This window comes from Myotis yumanensis, unplaced genomic scaffold (genome assembly GCF_028538775.1).
Source record: "Myotis yumanensis isolate MYYU_CA2020_CCGP unplaced genomic scaffold, mMyoYum1.0.hap1 SCAF_3, whole genome shotgun sequence".
NCBI lineage: Eukaryota > Metazoa > Chordata > Mammalia > Chiroptera > Vespertilionidae > Myotis > Myotis yumanensis.
This window is the reverse complement of record NW_027223754.1, coordinates 9,383,115-9,410,219: the sequence shown is the minus strand read 5'-3', so window position 1 is coordinate 9,410,219 and position 27,105 is coordinate 9,383,115. Positions and strand designations below refer to the sequence as shown.

The 27,105-nt window shown below is 39.6% G+C and overlaps 1 protein-coding gene and 1 long non-coding RNA gene across 3 annotated transcripts in view; both read left to right on the top strand.

The window, feature by feature from the left end:
• Positions 1-2,881, top strand: part of LOC139005928 (cytochrome P450 4V2-like) — a 30,295-nt gene extending 27,414 nt beyond the window's left edge. The window contains exon 11 of the mRNA XM_070408240.1: positions 1,238-2,881. Coding sequence (XP_070264341.1) covers positions 1,238-1,410 — 173 coding nt within the window. The 3' untranslated portion in view covers positions 1,411-2,881. The remainder of the gene's footprint in view (positions 1-1,237) is intronic.
• Positions 2,882-9,489: 6,608 nt separating this feature from the next.
• LOC139005926 (uncharacterized) lies at positions 9,490-22,797 on the top strand. Of its 2 annotated transcripts, XR_011470722.1 has the most exons (5): positions 9,490-9,853; positions 10,533-10,742; positions 13,358-13,478; positions 15,753-15,951; positions 20,932-22,797. It is a non-coding gene; the product is annotated as an uncharacterized lncRNA (long non-coding RNA). The 2 variants fall into 2 exon arrangements; XR_011470721.1 differs by having other exon boundaries at positions 9,490-10,742.
• Positions 22,798-27,105: the final 4,308 nt, after the last annotated feature.

Genomic DNA, 27,105 nt, shown 5'->3' with positions numbered 1-27,105 from the left:
TATTTTTTTTTCTCCCACTTTACTATGACTGTCGTAAAGTATATCAGTTTTGTAGGGCTGCTGTAACAAAGCACCACAGACTGGGTGGCTTAAATGACAGAATTTAATTTTCTCACAATTCTGGAGGCCAGAACTCCAAGATCAGGGTGTCTGCAGGGCTGGTTTCTTCTGAGGCCTCTCTCCTTGGCTTATAGATGTCTTCTCCCTGTGTCTTCACATAGTTTATTCCTCTTTCTGTGTGTGTGTGTGTATGTGGGTGTTTTTAATTAATCCCCAATCAATGATATGTTTTTATTGATTTTGAGAGAGAGGGAAACATTTATGTGAGAGAAACATTGATTGGTTGCCTCCTATACATGCCCTACCCAGGAATCTAACCCACAACCTAGGTATCTGTCCTGATGGAATTGAACTCACAACCTTATGGTGAATGGGCCACCCAGCTTTATCTCTTCTTTTCATAAAGACATCAGTCAGTTTGGATTAGGGCCCATCCATAGGACCTCATTTTATTTTACTCACCTCTTTAAGGGCCCAATCCCCAAATGCAGTCACATTGTCAGGTACTGAGGGCTAAGAATTCAGCAGATGAATTTGGGGGAAATACCATTCAGCCCATTACATAAAGCATAACCAGTTTCATGGTAGAGTTTTTAAATGTAGATCTCTGGATTGAAGTAGAATATACTTTATATGGTAGATATGTTACTTATAACAATTAGTTTATTTAACCTGTTTTTATTGCTTTTAAGAATTGCTTTTTTCAAAACCAAAACAAAGAATGCTCACCATTGGACCAGCAGAAGTACTTCAACAAAATGAATGCACATTGCCATGCATTATACACACTTTTGGCTTTAGTATACCTGGGGTTTTACTGTTTATGTAAATGCAGGCATTGGTACAATGAGGCCTGGTAACTCTATAGTAAACTACATGAAAGGCTCAGTACAAAAGCATTCTAGAGTAGTGGTTCTCATGCTTCAATGAGCCCAGGATTCACCTGGGTGCTGGGTGGGCTAGATTGCTTGTCCTCAGAGCTATTCAGATGCACTGGGTGGGAGCAGGGAAGGGCACTCAAGGATCTTTATTATTAGAAAGCATCCTGAGTGATACTGGTTCTCCCAGGGCCTACTGTGAAAATCTAACATCACTTGCTCCCTCTAATGGAACCTGTTCTTTCTCCCATTTGAGATATATCTGTAATTAAAGTCATGCTATTTATATTAATTTAAAGGTCAAAGGTTTGCCATGATGGAAGAAAAGGTCGTTCTTTCATGGATCCTGAGGCATTTTTGGGTAGAATCCAACCAGAAAAGAGAAGAACTTGTTCTGGCAGGAGACCTGGTTCTTCGTCCTCTTAATGGCATCTGGATCAAGTTGAAGAGGAGAAACATAGATGCATCCTAACTCCATTATTGGGCTGTGCCATAGTAGGAATAAGGTCTTTCTTAAGAGAAACTTTGCATTTACAATGTGTAGATCATGAGTTTAATACTCTGAATCCCTACACCTATTTTTTTCTTACCCCACTTACCTGGGGGCCAAGTCTACCAAAGGAAGAGTTTTTATATTTTCATCACCACCATTATCTTACCCTTGGTCATGATCCCAAACTGTGAGTTAACTGATGTCAGTACCCAAATAAACATATACATTTCTCAACAGAGGGATCCATAGCCCAATTCATTTTCAATTGACAGACCCAAAGGATATAAGTTAATTGAAGTTCCAGAATTTTTTAAGGTATTCTTGTTCAACACAAATATACATATACATTTAAGTTGAAAAGGGTAATTAAATACTTGGGCTGGAGCTTAGGTTTTAAAAATTATATCAGTGGCATCAGTTATGAGAATAATTATGATGATGATATTTTTCAGATTTTATCAAGGAGAGCAGATCATTTATAAGTTGACTCATAAGTTCTGTTCCTATTTCCCTTTAATCGTGTATTTATGGCCTTCATTTCACTTCATTCTACATAACATCACAATTACCTTTACACAGCATATATAGGGTGTCCCAAAATTTACGCAAGAAGTAATTTTGATAGAAAACACAGGTTTCTAATTAAAAATTGTAAATTTCGTATTGATTCCTAAAGTATATAGAATAGGGTTATGTATGGAATAGCACATCGGGTAAATGGCCTCCATGGCTTTGCTGACACATATGCAAAGCTGTGGTCTTCATTGGTCTTCATTGTCCCTGCTCCTGGGCTATAATTGGTACTTGGTAATGGTTATCAAATTGAAGGGATTGAAATCAAAGGGCGACAGATATTAGAATCTGATTCAATAAACCAAGTAAAATAAGGCTTTTATTTGTTGTTGTTGTTGTTGTTAATTCTCACACAAAATTCAAATCTTGCATGAATTTTGGGACACCCTATATTACCGGGAGAGATTCCTCTTGGTGATCTCCAGTCCCTCGTAATAGCTTTTGGAGCTGGAAGCACCTTAGACCTTATCAGGTTATACTCCTTTTCATTCAAAGGGGATAAGATCTATCAGAGGTAAGTTTCTATCCAAAGTCATACCACTAAGGAGTGACAGAGCTGGAAATAGAGGCTAAACTCTAAATCTCTACTATAATATGCTATTGCTTTATGAAACTCGGGTCTATAACTGGGTGTATCATTAGAACACAGATCTTCTAGAATTCTCCCATCATTAATGAGGAGAGAAGCTGCACATGTATAGTAATCCAGCACTTAGTTTAGGGTTAACCTACTGGGAAATTCAATCCTCCAGAACATACCTGGACGTATCAAGCTGATAACTGACACAAATTCCCTGAATTTGAATTCCATTGACAATATCTCTACTCCCTCACTCAGTGACTTTAAAAAACTTCTTTTAATAAATAATTTTAATGAGATTGTTTCTGTTTCTAAATTGATTTTAGAGTGGGAAGAATGGTGAGAGAGAAACATCGATGTGATGTGAGACAGGTACCTTGATCCATTGTTTCCCATTCACCTCCCGAATGGAGATTAAACTGACACTTAGATATGTGTCCTGACTGGGAATTGAACTTGTGACCTTCTGGTGCATGGACAGAGATTGTTTCTTTACTTTTCTCAAGGCAATCGCAGGTGGAAGCAACAAACTATGAGAATGGAATATGTATTCTTTAATGGATATCAAAGGAAGAGGTGACCCAACAAAGTCATTGGGCAAGTATTATGGGCTAGGGCAGTGTTTGGCAAACTGTGGCTCGCGAGCCACATGCGGCTCTTTGGTCCCTTGAGTGTGGCTCTTCCACAAAATACCAACTTCTGCGCTTGGGCCACGAAGTTTCAATCGCACTGTATGTGCGCGCCCGCACGTGGTATTTTGTGGAAGAGCCACACTCAAGGGGCCAAAGAGCCGCATGTGGCTTGCGAGCCGCAGTTTGCCAACCACTGGGCTAGGGCATTCAGGGCAGGGTCAACAGCTGTACGCACTTTACCATCCCAAAGACCCTCAGTGCAGACAAGTCAGTCTGTATGTTGCTGAGAAAAAGTCAAGGACGTATATGATGCAGTTGAAAATGATTCCCAAGATATGGTAAACTTTGTTATCTAGAAAGTAGATATATGTAAAAAATTCATCCCCAGATGATTTTGGATTATTGAAGTTTTATTCCTGGAAATTGGTAATATTTCTCAATTTCATGCACTTACATTTAAAACTTGCCTTTAAAAAAATGTAGTGACCCTATACTAGACATGAAATTAAATTTAAAGCAAAGCATTGCTTTGTGTTACCTTTTGGCTAAAAATCTTCATTTGTCCCCAGAATAATTTCTTTTTCATATTTTAATTGGAAACTCACTTAAACTGTCAGACTGAGTTGGAATGGAGAAAGTATGTCATGGTCTGCAGTAGCAACATGAAGATGCTGACTTTATTTTTTTAAAATAAGATGATCAAATAGCTGCTGTGTCCCTATTACCTATCATGCTCCTGCTTGAATGAGGTAGAGACTGATAATAAACTACATTTTAGAGATGGGTGCTACATTTTTTTCTAAGAATTGATGTCAGTTTGAAATATATATTACTTTAATAGATAAATTAGTGAGTGACTGCTTTATAATAATAAAAGAAATAGCACGTTTGAGTTAATGTCCTCAGTGTCACTCCAACTCCCTAACAAAATGATCCCTGTGCAGTTATCATAGACTGATCTTGAGTTTCCCTGACTCTGAAAAATAAGTGGAAAGACCAACATATTTTGCTTAATAGAAAGGAGAAAGTGAAATCCCTTAGGACTACCTGGGAAGCAGCTAAAGCCCCAAGCATCCACTGGGTACCCAGGGATTTATCATCTAGAAATCTCTGCAGGTGATGGACTACTGAATTGATGGTCTGTTCATTGTCACAGACAACTGTGGAACATGTTTCTGGACAAACTACTGACCTGTCACACAAATAAAGAGATTCTTGGACTATATCTAGAAGATCAAAATGTATTTCTAGCACCTCATGATATGCTTGTGTGTGTGTGTGTGTGTGTGTGTGTGTGTGTGTTACAAGCCATTAGCAACCCTATGAATGAATGATGTTCACAATATCATGTTCTCAACTGCCCTGCTCAGCCTTTGTGTTGCAGCAGACCAAAGAAATACCAAGCACGCTTCCTAGAGAAAGGGAGGGACCCATTTATTAACACTGGTGGACTTCGGGAATAATTTCCAAATCAGAGTGAAGAAACATGCAGAGGGCTTCACTTTTTATAACCTTCTGGGGTCTTTGCTTGCAGATATGGCTCTGCCCCCTTTCGTGGGCTTACAGGAAGGCCCCCAGGTGTTAGGGGTCCCTAGGCCATATCCCATGATCTGTCCTGGCCCCAGCGATAACGACCATCCTCCCTCCCACCCCCCAGGGCAGTGCATTATTCACAGTTTTTATGGCCTGACACGACTTGCAAGACCAGTTTCCTCCTCATTTCCCCACTTGTCCCACAAGCTTCTTTTAGCCTTGTGGAGCAAGACCACGGGATATTATGGTGAACAGGGGTAATGACCGCTCTTAGCTACTTCCTGCTGGAAAGGGACAATGACCAAGGGGTTAGCATCCCGCTTCTTCCTCTCAGAGCAAGACCACGGGATATTATGGTGAACAGGGGTAATGACCGCTCTTAGCTACTTCCTGCTGGAAAGGGACAATGACCAAGGGTTTAGCATCCCGCTTCTTCCTCTCAGAGGGGTTTGTAGGGAATTCTTCTTGTTTCAGGCAGGCAGAGGTAAGCAGTGGTCCCACACACGTAGAATGTTCCTGCAGGGGACACCAGGGGTAGGTGGTGGTTTCAGCCTTGGGGGTAGAGTTGCATAGTTCATCTGGGAGGTGACCTGTTGGATGTTGGCCCTGCGTACTGCTGAAACAAATAGGAGCAACATTAGTTAGCTGCACATTGGCTGTGACAGGTACTATCCAATACAATTCCCACTCCCCACCCCCCTTGCATTTGGTAGTAGAATAGTAACATGCTGCAGGCTGATAAGTATAGCTAACAAAAATCTGGCTTGATTGGGTTTTCTCGTGGACTACTGGGTCTAGCATATTTGGGTAGTGATTTTCTAAGCAAGGAGCAAAGGATGGCATGACAAGGTGTAATCCAATAATTTATGATAAGGCCTTTGTTTCCTTGCTGTGTGGGGAGCAGTAATTTTATGGTGCTTCTGTGTCCCAGCAAAAGCAGCTGAGTTCTCCTCCTGGTACTAGTCTCGGATTCCACTGGCACTTATAAAAAGAAAAAATAGGAATTATTTAGATAAAACCAGTGATTATCCAGAAATACTAGAGCATGTTACGTTAGGAGGAGATAAGAAAGAAAGATTAGTGTTAGGGAGAATTCAGCAGGGTGTTATCTGAATTCCTTGGAGCAGGTTGCTCTGCCAGGTCTGCTGTCTTCTTGAGGGTGATCCGCAGGGGGTGTTTCTGGTCAGAGGTCACCTTCCACTCAGACTGGATGTCACTCGGTTGGTGGGCTGCCTTCACCCGGGAGTGGTGGATCCAGGTGTTTAGTCCTGCAACCTTAAGAGCTATGGGGGTGGTTAATATGACTGGATAGGGTCTCTTCCAGGTAGGCTTGAGGGGCTCCTTTTTCAATGCCTTTACCCAAATCTGGTCTCCAGGTTTATAAGGATGTACAGCTGTTCCTAGAGAGATGGGTAGTCTTCACCTGTGGACCTCAAAGACAAGTTTTTCCAAGTTCTTGTAGTTGTTTCTGGATTTCTAAGTTTTCTATTTCCCCCAAATCTCCCTTTGGCCGAATTAAGGGAGGGGGTCTACCATATAGAATTTCAAAGGGAGAGAAACCTACCCTGGCCCTTGGGGCACAGCATACCTGCAGGAGTACAAGAGGCAAGATATCTGTCCAGGGTAAGGTTGTCTCTTGGCATAGCTTAACCATAGCTTGCTTTGGAGTACAGTTCATGCACTCCACTTTCCCTGAACTCTGAGGCCTGTAAGCTATATGTAGATTCCATTTAATTCCTAAAGCCTTGGCTACCTGTTGTACTATTTCTGCTACAAAGGTTGGGCCATTATCAGATGCTATGGTCAGAGGCATTCCATACCGTGGAATTATATCCTTCAGCAATGCCTTAGTGACTTCTCTCACCTTTTCAGTGCGAGTGGGATATGCCTCGACCCAACCTGAAAAGGTGCAAACAGAGGCACGGAGGAATGTAAGATGGGGCATGTTTAGGGAACAGTGATTGGACTTCGGGTTAGAGGATGGGATACTGGAACCCGCAGAGGCATTGTGGCAAGACCAGAACATTTGGAATCTAGAGACCTATAGGGGGAAATATATTGGACGTGTTGATTGAACTTTTCTAAACTTTAGGTTCCTAATCTGTAGAATGAGGATAGTAATATGTTGTCCAAGGGATTGTGGTGAGGGCAATATCATGTCAATATGACAGTCACTAACACAGAACCTAGCAACTGTCTTAGTAAATTTTTGTTGAATTGCATTCTGACTCAAAGACCTAGTGGAAAGCGAAGCTTATTCATGGGAGACCTTCGGTAGTACTAAGGAGGTGGGATTTTATGTGTCGCACAGCCCATCTTGTGTAGAGGGGAGCAGGGAAAAGGGGTTTGAGAGAGTTCCTGGTCTCAAGTTACATGTAATTTAGTTGGTGGGAGTGCAGCCATGCCACACGCACGTGCACACACACAAGATGAGGCAATCTAGTAGGTAGTAGAGTGACTGAGAGGTTGAGCTTTGGGTATAGACTACAAGTTTGGAGCCTGACATCATAATTTATTAGCTTTGTGATCTTGAATTAGCCCCTTTCTTTCAAAACTGGATTTATTATCTATGAGAATTAAAGGAGACAAGACATTGTGTGGCATAGAGTAGGCACTCAATAAGTGTTAGTTTTATTATTGTAATCAGATGCAAATTATATGTATTATATCATATCATATTATGTTATATTACACTTCATTATATTATAATAGTTACATGTCCTTTAGCTCATAAATGATGTAGGGTTCAAAGAAAAGACAGCATACCCTTCACAAAGTAGAGCAAGCATGTCAAACTCGTGGCCTGTGGGCCGCATGCTTCCCACAACGAATATTTTTGCAGCCCAGCCAATATAAGGGCATCGAAGAAACATTTTAATAAAAATTTCATAACTTAAGTTTTACAATATTCTGTTATACATAATTATTAACAATGAACTACAGCATTCGCTAATGACTGATTACTATAATTGTGTTGCATTCATTTCCCTTACACTCCTTATGCGCAGGCGCACCATTTCTCTCCACTAATACTAGCAGCGGATATTATAGTAGCCGATTGCCACATCTTTAGTCTTGTACTGACTTGTTTGGTGTGTGCAACAGGAAATATTTTGCTTTCGGAGAAGAAGAAAAATAGGCTTATTTGCGTTACAGTTATTAATTTGTGCAGTTATTCAGTGTCTGGTAAGTTAATGTTCAAGAAAAAAATATTAACTTTTAATAAATGTTCTATTATTTTATGTTTACGATGACTCATTTATTTCAGCCCTTTGTATTCAGCATGTCTTTATCAACATAAGCCTACGTTTCCATGAAAATGGAAGCTTTTTTTTTTTTTTTTTTGCAGCCCACATAAACTTAAACCTTGTTTATTTGGCCCGTGTTAGCCTTTGAGTTTGACATGCTTGAAGTAGAGTAAGACCTTAACTGAATCTTAAACAATAGGCAAGATTTGGTAAGCTGAAAAGAAAAGGGAGGGTACTCAAGGCAGAGGCAAAAATATGCCCTAGCACAGGAGCAAGTCTACAGAATGCCTTTGTGAGATTGAAAGGACACAGGCCTGAACAGGGCATGCAGTTTGGTGAGTAGTGGTTTGAAACAGGAATACCTAACAGGATTGCTTTCTTCTCCAGTGTGCAGGCTTTACAATAAGTCTTATTTGCTTGTTGTTGGAGTTGCTATGAGTTTGTTGTAAGTTTTGGTCTCTTGAAACTGCTCTGACAGGTTCAACATCATTTCCCTCTTTGCATAGTAAAATATGCAGTGTCGATTACATAGAAATGAACAGTTGATAACAACATGGAACCGTTAAACATCAGGCAGAAGAAATAAACTTGAGAAATAGGAACATTGCGCAAATGTTCCCATTTCTCAAGTTTATTTATTTTGCCTGACGATATCTAAGCAAATATTTACAGATATTTGGTGGTTTTTAATAGTATTAAGAAATGTTTTCTACATCTATTTTGATGTTCTTTTTGGATAAATGCTGAAAGAAAATACATGGACAACACAGGCAAAAGTGCCAATAAATACTAATAGAACTTATTTTGAAATAGTCCAAGTATTCTAGTGGTAATTGCAATAGGTCTTCATTTATTCCTCTAACATTTCTTTGTACATTTATCCAACATGAGGAAAATGTGATTGTAGTTGCTAGTTCTATTCTTGACCCAGAATAGAATTCTAGTCTCAGATACCCGGTTCCTCTAGGTCTAAATAATATTTTGAATCCTAGTTGGTCATATTAAGGAATTGGAATAAAGAATTGATGATTGAACCCTTAATTCATGCTTTCACCAATATTGTCTAATTTCATTCCCATAATAATTGTATGAAGTAGGTGTCATTATACCCAATTTACAGATCAGGAAATTAAAATTCCACAGTAATCTTCCCATGATCACCAACCAGGAAGCAGTTAGAACTGGGATTTAAATTTAAGCCTTTGGATCTGGTGGTTGGAGTTTTCCAGGCACCATGCTGCTCCCAGGAAGCAGAGGGGGAAGCTGTGAAAGACAAGGGAGGAGAGGTACAGAGCAAGCTGACCGGTCAGGAGCTGGGACCCCTTTGCTCTGCTTCTCCTGGTGCTCTCTGCACCTGCCTCCCCCTGGGGTGCCCTGGAGGCTGTGTTCCCTGGCTGTCTTGCCCAGCAGATGTCCCCTGTGGGCGCTCAGAGATTAGAGAACATGAGGTGTGGTGTTGCTTTTCTCCCAGCTGCCAGGTCACAGTGTATTGGTGGCATTTCTCCAGGCAGCAACCCTGGTCGCTCCAGGCCCAAGTGTGGGCATGTGTCGACGCAGTGATAAGCCTTGGGGAATTAAGCTGTTCCTTGTTAATTTCCCTCCCCACCTCTTTATAAACTCTAGCTCCTTTATTGAATTTTCCTCCCATTAGCCAGTCTGAATGTGCAGTTGCTTCCTATGTATTCCAGCAGGCAGTCATGGTGGCAGTAGCTATGGATGCTTTTTAATTTTTATTGCTTTTACTTTCCTGAGATTCGTCGCTTCTCCAACAATTTTTATAGTGATTTGAATGGTGTGATGACAATTCAAGCAAAACCACTTTAGCAGAGACCGACCTATTTTGCAGATATGACGCAGTACGTATGAGAAATAACCACCCAGCCTCCTCCCTGTGCTGCGCAAACGTGAACACCCGGACTGTGGAGGGCGTGAGAGAATGAGAATCACACTCAGGGCAGGTCACAGGCAGTGTGTGAGGATAAAAACACGCTATTCAAATATCGACCACAGAAGGATTACTGTTAGGTTGTGGCAGATAAGAAAAAGGGGCCCAGACAGCATGGTTCAGTGATTGATTGTTGACCTATGAACCAAGAGGTGACGGTTCGATTCCCGGTCAAGGCACATTGCCCAGGTTGTGGGCTTGATTCCCAGTAGGGAACGTGCAGGAGGCAGTTGATCATTGATTCTCTCTCATCATTGATGTTTCTCTCTCTCTCTCCATCTCCCTTCCTCTCTGAAATCAATAAAAATATATTTTTAAAAAGAAAAAGGGAATGCAGCAGTGAATTCTTAATCTTATGGGCTATAATGTTTGATCATAAACAATAAGAAACTTAGATATTTTCTCTCTATTGATGAATTCTTCATTGAAATTGAAAAGGATTTGGAAATAATAATCTGATTATCCTTTCAACAAATAGGAGTATCGTCTAGGAGCCAGGCACTGTTCTTGACGGTGTCTGGTCATAGGCAAATGTTCCCTATTCTCACATAGTTTGCATCCCAGTAATTAACTTGATTTCCCTTCCCCAGGAATGAACAAGAGGACAAATCACTGAGTGTGGGGGCTAGTGCCCTTTCTGCGGCCCGCCACCGTCTCTGACGAATCTCAGACTCCTGCCGACTACAGACTCCTGCAAAGAAGACACCGGTACACACGAGGCTGCCTTCTCTCACTTCGGACTCACAGAGAATGAAAACCCCCAATGTGGACAGTGAGGAGGTGCTTAGGGGAACAAGACTGTAAGTCCTGCTTCTCTCATGGTAAACAAAAGTCACAGAGGACAGAGGCCCTTGTCACTTAGGGCTCCTGGATTATTCTAGACAAAGCATCCTCTGTCAAACTTATGTGGACACTTTTCTAAGATGTTTATGCATTTGAATATTGACATGAATTGAATATTAACATTTGCATATTTGGCATAAATTTTGTTTCAGCAGTATTTACAGCAGTTCTTAGCTGTATTTATAACTTTTTGGCACCCCCATTGTGTTGTCTCGCTTTGGAGACACTACCTGGACCGTCATGCCACAGGCTTTCTGCAGAAAGGGAGGGAGTTACTACAGGTCCCCCTGCACCTGGCCAGTGTGACTCAGTGGTTGAGCATCGACCCATATACCAAGAGGTCGCAGGTTTGATTCCCAGTCAGGGCACATGCTCTTATTTCAGGCTGACCCTCAGCGGGGAGGCATACAGGAGGCAGCAGATTGTTGTTGATGCATCGATGTTTTGCTCTCTCTCTCCCTCCCTTCCTCTATCTCTACAAATCAATAAAAACCTATTTTTAAAAAATAAAAAGTAAAGGTCCCCCTGCGGGAGGTGGGTGGTGGAAGCACTGGCCAGTGCTTAGCCAGTAATTGGACTTTTTCAAGATGGGTTCATAGCGCCACTTCCAGCTTTTTCACAGGTCAGTGTGTGTTGCACAGTTTGGAGCTGAAATTCCCAGTTCTAGGTGGGTCTGTCCTGTGAATTCTTTCAGGACCCTTCTCCTTTCTGCGTTCTCACTGTTGTTGCTTGGGACCCATTCCTCACCCACATCCGGGCCAAGAGCCTGTGACTGGTTCACTCCTCTTCCTCCCAGCCTGCCTGGGCTCCACTATCAAAACCTTTCCTATTTTCTATTAAAGTGAGTTTAGACACTTCCAACTGTACATTCCCTTTTACTTCAGGCCCCTCCCTTTCTGTAGACGTGTGTTTTAAAATATTGCCATGCTCAAGGCCCTTTTATACTCTATTTCCAACTATTCCAAACCTATGGAATTTTAATATTCCAAAAATATACTGTGCAACTTATGTACCTTTTTTATATCTGTGATTTACACATTAAAAGAGTAAGATTATTTTGTCCTGTCAAAAACCAATGTTTATCTTTTTTCTTATACTAACATGATCTTACTATGGTAGAATGTGGTACTTTTTACATACTTTTCTTTTTTATATATATATATATTTTTATTGATTATTACTTAACATTATTCATATTTTCATATTATTAGATATTTTCAAAATCATAATTTTAATGACTAGAATATAATCATGTGGGTATGTGTAATTTATGATTTCTTTATTATTGAGGGTTTTTTTTGTCTATATGTTCATTATTGTAATGTGCAATAAGTGTCATTTTATGTAAATCTAAATAAGGATGTCTTCAAATTGCTTCCTGGTGATGTAGTTCTAGAGCTAAAGACACCAGGTCAAAAGTTGTGGATATTTTTAAGGCCCTTGAACATTTTTTCAAAGTTTGTCCCAGAATGGTTCTACCAATTGATAGGTTCACTGATAATACAGGAGACTAACTTTTTCATTCAGCTGCAAAACTTTGGGAAGTATGTGTCTTTTAAAACTTGATAGGTCAAAATTGTCCTATTTTAATTTTCACAACTTTATTATTCATGAATAAATGAATTTTAATCTGTTTCTAGAATAGCCATCTGTAGTCTTGTGCATGAGCCAGGCAATTTATTTTTCATTTTAATATCTGATATGGAAAGCCTCCTATCATCATTATTCTTTTGTTTTTTATGAGTATTTACTCTATAATTACTGACAAATAACTATACAATATTGTCAAATTTTTTAAAAAGCTTCACATTGGACTTCATAGCATTAAATTTGTTGAAAATGTAGGAATAACTGACATTTTTATGATATTTAGTTTGCCCATTAGAAAACATATTTGCCTGTCCATTTTTATGATGATTCATAAAGTTTTGTGGTTTTCTAAATCTAGCCCCTGCACATTTATAATTAACTTTGTTCTTTTTTAAAAAAGTATATTTTTATTGATTTCAGAGAGGAAGGGAAAGGGAGAGAGAGATAGAAACATCAATGATGAGAGATAATCATTGATAGGCTGCCTCCTGCGTGCCCCCCACTGGGGATCCAGCCCGCAACCTGGGCATATGCTCTGACTGGGAATCGAACCGTGACCTCCTGCTTTAATTTTGTTCTTTTACTGATCACTCTATTCCCTAGATTTCTACAGTGCTTCTATTCAGAACCATGTGCCATAACACGTTGTAATATAAATTGCATTGCATTGTCCTCTAATTATTTATGTGTTTTCAATAACGTGTACATTCCGTAAGGGTCAGAACTAGATGTTCCATTACCTCTCTGTTCTGCCCTGTGGCTAGAATAGCTGGTCACTCAGTGAATACAGGCTGATGGCGATTGCTCAGAAGAAGGTGACAGAGATAGCTGGTGCCAGGCCCCTCCCCACATTTGTCTTCCTGAACTCAGCTCATTTCTCTTGGAAGGCAGACTGTGATGAAGCGCTCACATCAGGAGCTGTGTAAGGTCTGTCCTCTGTCTTGACTCCTAGATGCTCAGTTACGTGTTGTTGTGTTCACAGGCAAACTGGCATGGACCACATGTCCTCCCCACCAGTCCACACAGCACGGAGCAGGTTACCCCCCATAGGCCCCGAGCCTGCTGAGCAGAAGGTGGCAGTTCCTGGATCTCGGCCTGTCTCTGTAAGACACATTCCATTATGTTAAAGTGCACCGTTCAAACAAACAAACAAAAAAACAACATAGAATCTTGGTACTTTGCAGTGAAATCATTAACACAAAATGTCTCCATAATCTGCTTCCTGAAAATAAGTGGCTTGTGAGAATTTACAGGGGTTGGCAGGGTTTGTTCACTATTTTGTGAAATATAAACATGGCTTAAGCTAAATGAGGGAGATTAGGTGCCCGGGACATACCTGATGGCCAGGATGATGTGCAGAAAATAGCATGAAGGTGAGGTCAGGAGACAGGCAGACTGTGTTGGAATCCTGCCACCCAGTCTCTGTGTGATTTGGTATAAATGAATCTCTCTGAGCCTCAATTTTGTCATCTATCAAAGGGCAATAATAATTGCTACCTCAAAAAATTGTTACTAGTATACAGATTCAATGAATGTAAAGATGTTAAATAATGACTGGCATAGATGAGGAGCTCAATCACATACACCTGCCATTTTTATCAGCTCTCATTTTTCCCGCTAACTTTACTATGTTTACTGCAGTGAAGAAGCAATCCCTTCTTCAGCCAAGCTCAACTCAGCCCTGCAATTGGAAAAGGTCTGGGGAAGCTGTGCTGCTGGTAACAGGCACAAACATATTTCATAATGACCACACGCTCTGCTATGACACAAGTAGCTCGTGTCTATTTTATAGAACACAGAAGCACCAGGTTGTGGCAACATAAAGCTTAGGGAGAGAACAAACGCTGAGGCAATGTTTTCTCTTGCATTCCCTGTGCCTCCCTGAGCATAGCCATGGACCCATTCCCAGGAGGTCAGAGCGGCAGAGCTTTAATATTTAATCTTAGAATATTGAGGCTGAGTGTGAAATCACAAAAGAAGGCAAATATCACCTTAAAAAAAGTCAGATGCTTCACAACTGCAGAACTACATTTTTATTATAGTTTAATGCTAAGAATTGCATGTAGTAAAGGTTTTTAACCCATATTTACCAATTAGGACATTACTATTTTGTTAGGTAACACAATTCCATAATTAAAATATTTTTATATTTATGCTTACTAGATCTTACGTTTACCAACATATAAATAAGTTTTCAAGTAAGTGAATAAATGAATGACCAAAGGAGTGAAGCATATAGATTATTTTTTGTTTTTTTTAAGGTTTGAATTTTATTTAAACAATAACATATTATCTCTCATTTAGTACAGAGGAAGCCATGCACGAAACCATGTTTCAAGTGCAATACCCGATAGTGTAGAACGATCACCTCTTTGAGAAAGATCTCTGACTGTGGAACAGTTTTCAAGACCCAGCACAACCCATACATTCCGAGTAGGTTCTCTCTTAACTATACTTTGCTTTTATTTTTGTTTTAATTAAAATGTTTGGGTTACATTGGGTAATAGGATCATACAGTTTTCGAGTGTCCATTTCCATATGCATGATCTGTATACTGCATTGTGTTAACTATACTTTGGTTTTTAAAAATATCCACCCCATGCCCTGGCCGGAGTGGCTTAGTTGATTGAGTCTTGTCCCATGTACCAAAAGGTCAATGGTTCAATTCCAGGTCAGGACACATGCCTGGGCTCAATCCCCAGAAAGGGATGTGCAGGAGGCAGCTGATCAATGCTTCTCTCCCTCTCCCTTCCTGTCTCTCTAAAAACAATAAAAACATATTTAAAAAAATATCCAACCCAAGTGCCCATCAATAGACAAGTGGATAAGGAATTTGTGCCACATACACATACATACATACAATGGAATATTCGTCATAAAAAAAGAATGAAATTTTACCATTTGTCACAGCATGGAAATGAGTCAGTCAGAGATGGACAAATACTGTATAATTTCACTTACATGTGGAATCTAAAGAACAAAATAAATAAGCAAAATAGAAACAGGCCCATAGGTACAGAAAACAGATTGATGGTTGCTAGAGTGGAGGGGGCATTGAGAAGTACAGATTGGTGGTTACAGAATAGTCATGGGGTTGTAAGTACTGCAGAGGGAATCTAGTCAATAATATTGTAACATCTGTTGATGGTGCCAGGTGGGGACTAGAAATATCAGGGAAACACTTTGTAGAGTATATGATTATCTAACCACTATGCAGTACACATGAAATCTATACAATATAATATTGAATGTAAAAAAATATATACTTTTGACTAAATGTCAAACAAGGAAAAAAGTATCTGAAACAGTAAAACTCATCCTTCTAACCCATCCTTCTAACTCATCTTAAAACTCATCCTTTATTTTTCTTCTAACAGTCAGACACCCCTCAGAAAGGTTCATTGACTCTGATGGAGTTTGCTGGTCACACCTGGCAGGTCAAGGTTTGCTGACAGATCAGTGTTCCCCGTGGATAAATAAAATGATGTAATGTGTGAAATTGTAAGTTTTGGAAAAGAAGTTGAAGATTGCTCCCCGGATGGGACTGTTGTGGACCCGGTCAGAGGAAATACCAAGGTTTGTGGTCTACAACCAGACCTCAGAAACCTCTATAAAGAGCAAAACTGCAAAGGCAAGCTGTAGTTGTAAAGAGGAAAATGCTCAAATGCTTTTTTTTTTTTTTTTTTTTTTTGAGGGGACTGATATCCTAAACATCAGATTTATTTTATTTAATTTATTTTTTAAAATTTAAATTCTTTATTGTTTAAAATATTACATAAGTCTCCTTTTTCCCCTATTGACCTCTCCCCAGGTGCTCCCACCGCCCAAAATTTAATTAATGAAATTTTAAAATCCAGATTTTTTTTTTGATTAGTTAAATCTTTATTGTTCAGATTATTACATTTGTTCCTCTTTTTTTCCCCATAACTCCCCTCCACCCAGTTCCCACCCCACCCTCCTCCCTCACTCCCCATCCACTGTCCTCATCCATAGGTGCACCATTTTTGTCCAGTCTCTTCCCGCATCCCCCTCACCTCTTTCCCCTCCAAGAATAGTCAGTCCACTCCCTTTCTATGCCCCTAATTCTATTATAATCACCAGTTCATTCTGTTCATCAGATTATTCACTTGATTTTCAGATTCACTTGTTGATAGATGCGTATTTGTTGTTCATAATTTGTATCTTTACCTTTTTCTTCTTCTTCCTCTTCTTAAAGGATACCTTTCAGCATTTCATATAATACTGGTTTGGTGGTGATGAACTCCTTTAGCTTTTTCTTATCTGTGAAGCTCTTTATCTGACCTTCAATTCTGAATGATAGCTTTGCTGGGTAAAGTAATCTTCGTTGTAGGTTCTTGCCATTCATCACTTTGAATATTTCTTGCCACTCCCTTCTGGCCTGCAAAGTTTCTGTTGGGAAATCAGCTGACAGTCGTATGGGTACTCCCTTGTAGGTAACTGACTGTCTTTCTCTTGCTGCTTTTAAGATTCTCTCTTCGTCTTTTGCTCTTGGCATTTTAATTATGATGTGTCTTGGTGTGGTCCTCTTGGGATTCCTTTTGTTTAGGGTTCTCTGCGCTCCCTGGACTTGTAAGTCTATTTCTTTCACCAGGTAGGGGAAGTTTTCTGTCATTATTTCTTCAAATAGATTTTCAATATCTTGCTCTCTCTCTTCTTCTGGCACCCCTATAATTCGGATGTTGGTATGCTTGAAGTTGTCCCAGAGGCTCCTTACACTATCTTCATATTTTTGGATTCTTTTTTCATTTTCCTTTTCCGGTTGAGTGTTTTTTGCTTCTTCATATTTCAAATCATTGAGTTGATTCTTGCGATCCTCTAGTCTGCTGTTGGGAGTCTGTATAATATTCTTTATTTCAGTCAGTGTATGCTTAATTTCTAGTTAGTCCTTTATCACAACCTTGAGGGTCTCATTCGATTTCTAGTAGGTCTCATTAAGTTTATCGGCAGTTTCTAGAAAATTCTTGAAAAACCTTAAAAGTGTGGTTTTGAACTCTATATCCAGTAGTTTGCTTTCCTCCATTTCTGTCATTTGTGTCCTTTTTCTTTGTCTCTGCATTTTTTATGCTTCCCTGTGTTGATAAAGTGGTTTTCTGTGCTAAGTGTCCTCTAGGGCCCAGTGGTTCAGCCTCCCCAATTTCCTAAGGAGGACACTCTTGGTGCACCCCCTTGTGGTCTTTGTGCACAGTCTTGTTGTAGTTAAGCCTTGATTGTTGTAGGTATCACTGGGAGGAATTGACCTCCAGGCCAATTGTCTGTGAGAATCAGCTGTGTCTGCAGTTGGAGAACTTCTGTGCTGGAGACATTCCTCCAGGGCAAGACTTGCTTCAATGGGGCTTTGGTGCTCACTGAGTCTGCCCCCCCTGAGTGTGTCCTTTATGGTTCCAAAGAGCTGCAAACTGGATGGTCCCACTCTGACCTCTGGGTACATTGGCTCCTGGATCTCTAGGGAGGTGCTAATCTAGCCTCTGCCTTAGGCTATCCAGCAAAAGCCTCCCTACAGGGCTTGGGTGGGGCGGGTCCCACAGGATCAACAGGGTGGGGCTAGCAGTTATGGCTGCTCTAAGAGGCCCCGCTTCTCAGTGTTTCGGCAATCACTGCAAGCCCCTCCAAGAGAAAGCTGCCCTCAAGTTCCAACCGATGCCAGACAGTCCCGCTTCTCCCGTATGAGTCTGGGTCCCCAGAGACTTGCCTGGAACTGGAGCTCAGAGCCTGAGACTCCCTCCCGATTGAAAACAACAATCACGCCCTCAGCCGCCAGCCCGCTCCGTGTGCGCCTCTTTACCTTAGTATTTTACTTCCGCACTGCGCCTCCTCTGAGTCTTGGTACGCTTTTCTCTTTCCTTCTAGTTGTAGAATTTCCACTCAGCCAGCCTTCCTGTGGTTCTGGATGATGTCCATTCCGTCTTTTAGTTGTATTTTTGAAGTGGTTGTTTGAGGCAGCAAACTCCGGTGTTTACCTATGCCGCCATCTTGGTTTTCTCCCCAAATGCTTTTTAATCAACTTAAGATCTCACCCTCAAAAAAAAAGGGAAAAAGCTGCTTTGTGAGGCCTAAGGGAGATTAGTGTCTCCTTCAGCTGTAGAGGTTCATACTTTTCTCCTAAATAAATCCCAATCTTAGATTCTCTTTGAAGATCTAATGAGAACAATGCTTAATAAATTTAATACATACATTCTAATTATTTATGTAGAGTTTTACAGATGAGTGTGCTCTTCAAAGAATAAAGTTTCTCATCAGAATTCAAGCCAATCATGTTTTAATTTTCAAACTATGACCAATATATTTTTTTTCCAAAGGCAAAAGATTGATAAAAATGAACTTTTATTGTTGCAAAATACTTTTTCATCTCTAACTGCTCCTGATCACAAACACACCATTGCAACTGCTTATATGTATGACAGGATAATATCAAATTTGTGAAATCATTCAAACACAGTCAAGGGTAATGAAAAATAAAGCACATGGTCAAATCATCATAGGCAAGATGACATTTGAAAAGAATGTTACTGTAGTCTAAATATGTGGACACCAGCTCCTAAGGGAACCAAGTAGTGCTTGTCCTGTGTCACACACGTGCTTCCGTTATGACCAACATTTTTATTCAGGGAGGCCACATGGCATTGTCTTGAGGTGTGCCACCCTGGAATCAAGTTTTCTTTTTCTTTTTTTAAGACCTTTTTACTGATTTCAGAGAGAAAGGGAGAAGTTGAGAGAGAGAAAAACATCGATGATGAGAGAATCACTGATCATGCCCCACACTGGGTTTGAGCCCACAACCTGGGAATATGTCCTGAATGGTAATCAAACCATGACCTCCTGTTTCATAGGTTGATGCTCAACCATTGAGCCACGCTGGCTGGGCTCAAATGCTTGGTTTCCATTCTGGCTCTGCCCCCTACCAGCCGAGAAATCTTTGGGTTGTCTCAGTCTCTCTCTGGGCCTCAGTTTCTTTTTTTTTATCACCTGCTGGCTGATAAAATAATTTTTGGAAAAATGTATGGAAAGGATCTAGCTAGATGCCGGAAAGACATTGTTTGCTGTAAATGTTCATAATACAAATTATGACCATTTGTATTACAGATCATTGGACATGTAAAGGATAATTGCTATTTTCAGGGAAACACTTCATATATTTTGATTTTAAAATAAATTTAGCAAAGTTTATGCATTGGAACAACACAGGTTTGTCAGTGCTTGCATCACCCTTCTATAGTTCTGTAGAAGAGTGATGTCAAAGATCCTTTAGCCCTTTGAGATTTTTCTCCAATGCTCAATAGCTCCAGGCTGCTGTACCTTGCCATTGCTTTTTTTTTCTTATACATTCCCTAGCTCTATTCACTATCGTCAGTGACAATAGTTCTTTCTCTAAGAGACAGCCATGCTCCATTATCAAGTATTGCTTTTAACAGAATCACAGATGGTCAAGCATAATTAGACACCCAAGTTTGTTTATTAATAAATTACGATGTACTAACTGCTCACTCTGTGCCAAGTTCTGCTCTAAAGGCAGATATTCAAACACCAAGGACATTTTGGTCTGAGCCTGAAGGGACATTCAGGCTGGTGGGGAGATGGAAAGGGCTGTGGGAGTGGCGAGCAGGGCCCCCTGGCTGAATATGCAGGTGGGCAAAGGGGCAGAGAACCTTCCTGGAGGAGGCATGAGCCACTGAATTGGGAGGAATGCCCTGTGGTATGTGAGAGAGAAAGGAGTGAAGGCTGATACCTATGAATCTGTGGGTGATGCTGAAAGAGGGAACCCGAGGAGTTTTGATGAATTGTTTTGGAGAGGTTGACTACAGCATGCTGAGTGGAGATGTCAGCTAGTTTGTTGGACACGCAAGAATGAGGTGAGGTGATGGAACTGGGCTCTGAATTTGCTTTAACTCCGCGCTCTTGATATTCCACCAAATACTAGTCAGTGTAGGCTCTTCTCAGAAACGTGTGACAACAATTATTACTGATGGTCAGAGTCCCTTTTTCATTTCTGTAGAAGGGAATGAGGGTGCATCAAGAGAGATGTTTCTCTAATTCTAAGGATTTAGTTTATTTTTTCTCTGTCAAGCAAGCATTTGGTCTCTTTCTTACCTTTGCTTCCAAGTCAGAAAGCATCTGGAGCTATTAACTTACCAATATATTGTTTTTGTGGCTGGAAAAAAAAGAGAGGAGGAGCTGATGGGGTGTCCCCAATAGCGGGAAGGCAGGTGACCTCGCTTCTACCCCCATGGAGCTGACAGAGCTCCCTACTCAACTGCCTGGGCCTTGGGACCCACCTCTGAGGAGAAGGTCCCTGCACCACACCTGCCTGGAAGGACACATGGCCAGCACCAAGGCTTGGTGGGGACGAACCCCTTTCCTTCTTCTCAACCCCAGATGGCAGTTTTTGCACGTGACTGTTTCCTGGTATGTGTGAAAGTGACATTAAATACCTTTTTTCTTTTTTAAAAAATATCATCGGTATGGACTATACAAAGCAACGCTTTTAAGAGCTGGAATTTTTAACATTTTAATGAGAATTACTTTTGGTTGGTGTTTCAGGTTCGCAGTATCCACCCAAGTCTTTTCAGAGGACAACTCCGACTTTAAGAAAGAGATTCCAAGTGGCATCTTGATGTTGCTTCCCCAGAATTGCAGCCTTTGCTGGGCCACCCAGAGCCTCTGCGACCACTTGTCACTTGAAAAACAGAAGAACAAGTATTATATTATGTGTCTGTTGGCACAGCAGTCTGTGATATTGGACTGTCTGAGAGAAATGCAGACAAATAAACAACTGAATTGTGAGCACTTTGCATTGTAAACACAATGCAAGTCAAGCTTATCAGTCTTTGTCATTGGAAGCATTCCAATATGGATCCTTTAGGCTTTGCTCAGAGGAATCTGTGTTTATAATCCATCCTTTTATCAACTATACACTCACACAAAATTAGTGTACATACTCATACACTTTTTAATATATATAGTAATATGCCATTTTGTAACTTTATGTCTTGGTCTCATTCCATGATTAATTCCATCAAAATCCTAATCACGAATAGATATTATTTCCTTCTTGAGAAAATAGCAGAGTCATCTTGGGTACCATGTGCCAGTCGAAGATTGGGGCTGTTCTGGTCAGTGTGCTGACTTTCTCATACCCTTTTAAAAAGTAGTTTAGTCATGAACTTCTTTGAGGAATATGAGTGGTGAAGTCTCCCAAGCCCATTTTGCTTTACTAGTGTTCATGTTCAAGTTCAGGTGGTCTTTTCAGAAGTATCCCCAGTTTATTGATTTTTAAAATCAAGTGATTGATTTTAATTATGAAGGTACACAATATTAAAATATATTGCGTACGGTTTCATCATTATTGTTCACAACTGAAGTGTTCCTCCATTGGACAGAAGGCTTCACAGCAGCATCTTCCTCTTCCCAGAAGTCAACTTGAGGCATGGAGCCTTCCCGATCCCTCTGTCTAAAGCAGCAGCTCCCTCTGCTCTCTGTCCTCTTGCTCTGCTTTATTTTTCCTCTGAGCGTATCCCTATCTGACATTAATATGGAAAGTGGAATAGAGAATGTAAATGAGGCTTAATCATTTGGAGGCAAGGCTCTGCGGTCATTTCTCTTTTCCTCTCTGCCCCGTTGTTTTTCTTTATCATGATTTAAATTTTTAGACTCGTTTTGATCTTTTCAGATCTCAACTTGTGTAATTCTTCTTTTCTATCAGAGAATTATATTTTAATGATTTAAATTTTATTAATCCAAAATGAAGCTTATATCTATCTATTCCTATAAATGTATAATAGGTTATTTTCCGACATATTTCTGGCTCTAAGAAGAGAGGATCGTTGCCCACTTATAAACCTCTGGAAATTAAGAAGATTGTTGGCACTTGAATTAGTGTTGTCCAGAGTCTGCCTCCAATTGGTACGTTCTCCTTTACATTCTCTACTTCAATTTCTATAGTCATGGAGCATGTTAAGGAGTTTACATGAGAATGATCACTGTGTCTATGGCTCTTCTGATTGGCCACAGTTCCATAATTCTACGTCATATTTTCAATGCTCAGTAACCTACACAAAGAATTTTCTAACTATCCCTAAATATTAGCTATAAAAGCTTTCAATATAGAGTATCAGTCCTAATTCTGCAGTTATCAGACGTGAAGAACTTCTAGACATGTAAGTGGTCTGGAGTTAGGTGCTCTTTGGTCCCTAATTACTGCTAACTGTGGTAATTATTTCTAGCTACCTGGCTCCTTCAAAACCATTCAGACTATTTTATATTGGTTTCCCAAAACCATCCAAGTCTTTCCCTAATCAGCTCAAACTTCTTCAAAAGGATTGATATGCATCATACACTAACATTAGAGTATACAAAAGGAATTATTTTTTCATAGAGAACCACTGAAAAGGTTTAATGGTAACTTTATTTTATTTGGCTTTGGAATTGTGAAACAATTAAAAAATTCTATTATTTACATATATTGATAAAAGTATGTTAAAATATGGAACCAAGTACAATGATCTTGCTTCATATCTTCTAAATATTTTCAATTGGAAGATAAAGTACCATTTTAGACATAACAAAAAAACTTGACTCTGTCTCTGACTTTAAAAAACCTGCTCTCTGCACATGTTTTCACATCTGTATTAAAGATAATGTTTTACTTACAGGTTAATTGAGATTCAGAGGCTAGTAAGTAATCCTTATACCAAGGATGGTGCTTCTTGAACTGGTTAGGTCAAAGTTAGGACAGTGTTTTCATAGTAATCATTGATAAATGAATCATCTTAAAATTTTTGTTAAAAATTGAAAAAGGCTAACTGAATTACTCCTGAGGTCAATCTACATATATAAAGGCCTAGTGACAGGAACAGCAGAACGACTGGAACGACCGGTTGCTATGACGTGTACTGTGGCGGCCAACAGGCCTGATCCAGGCCCTGATCAGCTTCTCCCAGTCTCCTGTGGCCCCTCCCCCCTGCCAACCCCACCCTAGATTTGCCCCCGCTATCCCAATCAGGGGTGGGGCCAGCCAGTCAACCTCCCAGGGCCCCTCCCAACTTCAGGCCCCCTGATAGGCCTCGATTGCTGGCCAAGTCAAGGGACTCCACCCATGCACAAATTGGTGCACTAGGCCTCTAGTTTTTAAATAAAGGTTAGAGATTACATTAATACAATGTCTGTTAATTTATCTAAAACCAAAAAAGGAATGAAGGAATTGAAAATAATATAAAAACATGTAAAATACCATAAAAAACTGCTCGATTTGTAAAATGTAACATAAGAGGAAATATCCATATTGTTATTCTGAACTAGAATGTAATTGCTATACCAATTAAGAGGTACATTTTTATAATATCATAAATCATTTGGGTATGATATTTTTATAGTCATTGTTTTCTTATGACCACAAATCATTGTCCAGGGTTTTTAATTTTTGATAAAATATAAAGTGTTGAAAGAGTTTTCAGAAATTTATTGCATTTATAAAAGCTTGTTTGGGTTCTCAATTTTTATATAATTTGTGTGAATACCTCTCTACTCTGCATATACATAGGTATTCACTCTTTTATATTTCTAACCAGATAGTAAACATTCTTTCATGAATTCAAAATATATATCCATCTATGTTTTTCAGGGTTTTACCTCTGTGATAAATACTCCAAGTTAAAATTTGTTTCAGAAGATAACATTTCTGTGTGGTCATCATCATGGATTTATTATTTCATCAAATGTTTATCAAGCACTTGATAAACAAATTTTTTATTAAGATTCTGTTTTAAGCATTGGACTGAACAAGATGAAGTCTTTGCCCTAAGAGAACTTTGAGTCTAGTGGAGGAGGCAATCAGTTTGTTAATATCATAAATCATTTGGATACTATATTTTTGTTGTAATTGTTTTCAATAACCAAAGCAACAAAAATATAATATAAGGTCAGATAGCAATATATGCTATGAAGAAACCTAAAATAGGGCTTCAAATTTAGAAAGGGAAGGCTTTATTGTAGAGGTAATATTTGAGCACAGATGCAAAGAAGATGAGATAAGAAGCCATGTAGATATGAAAAAGAGAATTCTAGACATATGAAAACACACACAGAATGGAATTAGCCAGGGGATGAATAACAGTAGATGATAGGAGTGGAGTGATTAAGATCCTTTTTGACCTTAGAAATGGAAAGTTATCTGAAATAGGAGTAATTGGAAAGTTTTCAGGACAGAGCAATGCAATCTGACCCGAGACAATGTTTCAGTCATATGACAGTGATGCAGCTGCTCAAAATCAGAGGACTTTGGATGTGTTTTGAAAGTCAAGTCAGTAGGATTTGCTGTGGAATTAAACGTGAAGTGTAACTAAAGAGAGAATCAATATTGGTTTCAAGACTTTGGCTGGGACATGTTATGTTTGAGATGCCTATTGGATGCCTAAGTGGAGATGTTGAGGTAGTTGGGTATCTACCCTTGGAGTTTAGAGAAAAAGTACAGACCAGAAGTATAAATGTTTCAACAGAGAGATGGTATTTAGGTACTGAAATGAATGAGATAAACAAGAGAGTGAGTACAAAGATGCAGGGAAAAAGTCCTGACCCCCTTTAACATCTAGAGGTATAGGATGTGAAAAGAAAGCAGCGAAACAGACAGAAAAAATGACTGGTGAGGGAGACTCAAAATCAACAGAATGTAGAATCCTTGAAGTCAAATAGAGGGAAAAGTTTTTCAAAGAATAAATATGGGCATATCACTACCGATCTTATAGATGTTAGAATTTAACCAGTATACTATGACTAATTTGGTATGATAATTTCAATGAAATATTTAAACTATTTGAAAAATATTACTTATCACCATACAAAGAAGAAATAAGAAACCTGGAAAGGTTTTTATCCATTATAGACTTAAATCTATAATTAAAATCTTTCTCTCAAAGAGAACTCCAAGTCCTGATGATTTCCAGGGTTAATTCTTTCAAATATTTAAGAAAAATATAACATCAATAACTCCTATATAAAATTTTTCAAGATAATAGGAAGTTATTTTATAAGGCTAGCATAACCTATATACAAGAACTGATAAGGGTATAGAAAACAAAGAGATGAATCTCAACTTTGAACACAGATGACAGACTCCTAAGCAAAATAGTTGCAAATCAAATCAATCAGGTATTAAATGGGTAATAAATGCTATCCAAATTAGATCTATGTAAAGCATTCAAGTTTGGTCTACCATGTGAAAAATAATCAATGAACAAATGATGTCAAAGAAAACAAACATATGATATTCTCAATAAACATAGACAAAGTCTTTGAAAGAATTCATTCATAATAAAATTCCCTAGTAATCTAGGAATAGAAGGAAACAACTATCATTTGCTTATGGGTATTTAGAGGGAAAAAACCCTACAGCAAACTTCACACTTGAAGGTAAAATATTCAACTATACCCACTGAGAGCAGAAGCAGTGCAAATAGATTCTGCTAGCCACCAAAGTTATTCATCACTATACAGGATGTCCTAGCCATCTTGATAGGGCCAGATTAAAATACAGAGGGTCTTAAAAATTGAGAAAAAAGAAAAAAAAATTTATTCTTCACAAAAAACATCATTGTGTAGGTAGATAATCCAAAATAATCTATAGATATACTTAAAAATCAGTATGTGATTTTAGCAAGCTCATTGAAAACAAGGTCAACATAAAATGCATTTGCATTTCTACATACTAACAATAATTAGTTAATAAAATATAAAAAAATACTACTTATAATAGCCTCAAAAACATCAAATAATAGGAATCCATTTAATGAGATGATTATAGTAGTCAGGATTTTCCATAGAAACAGAATTAATTATATATCTATATTAAAATGTATACACAATAACTGTAATGGCAGAGTTTATTAAAATACATTTCATTTTCAAAACTGAGCTATCAGCTGTTAAAGTGTGTATACATTATTTTGAAATTCCCTGTATATATGACATCTGAAACAACCATCCTAATATATAAAAACCCAGGGTTCATAATGACCAACTGAAGACTCGCCTAAACACTGGAAGTCAGTCCTGCAGTCAGTGCTGGGCTGCTTGGTGACCCAGCACTGACTGATGAAGGGGCTGTGGATGAGGCCCAGAGAGAGAGGCTAGGCCTGATCTGCAGCCTCCATGGCAGCTATTGATCAGCTATTGCCTCTCTCTTTCTTTCCTGGCTTCGCCAGCCTCTGTTCATCGCCAGGCCTCCAGGGGGCTGCTGATCAGCCCCGCCTCTCTGATCAGGCCCAGAGATAGGACCAAAGACATTGACTGGCATAGAAACCAACCAATCAGAACCAAATCTGGGTGAACTGTGAGGAGTCAATGGCTGCCTAGGAGGTGGAGCTTTTGATGCTGATTGGCATAGAAACCGACCAATCAGAACTAAATTGGCGATCAGGGGAGGGCAATTGGGGGTGAGATCAGGCCTACAGAGGAGGGCAGTTAGGGGGTGATCAGACAGGCAGGCAGGCAGAGGCAGTTAGGGGTGATCAGGCAGGCAGGCAGAGAGGTTAGGGATGATCAGGCAGGCAGGCAGAGGGGTTAGGGGCAATCAGGCAGGCAGGCAGAGGCAGTTAGGAGTGATCAGACAGGCAGGCAGGCAGGTGAGCGGATAGGAGCCAGTGGCCCCATAGGGATCAGACCTAAACCAGCAGTTAGACATCCCCCAAGGGGTCCCCGATTGGAGAGGGTGCAGGCTGGGCT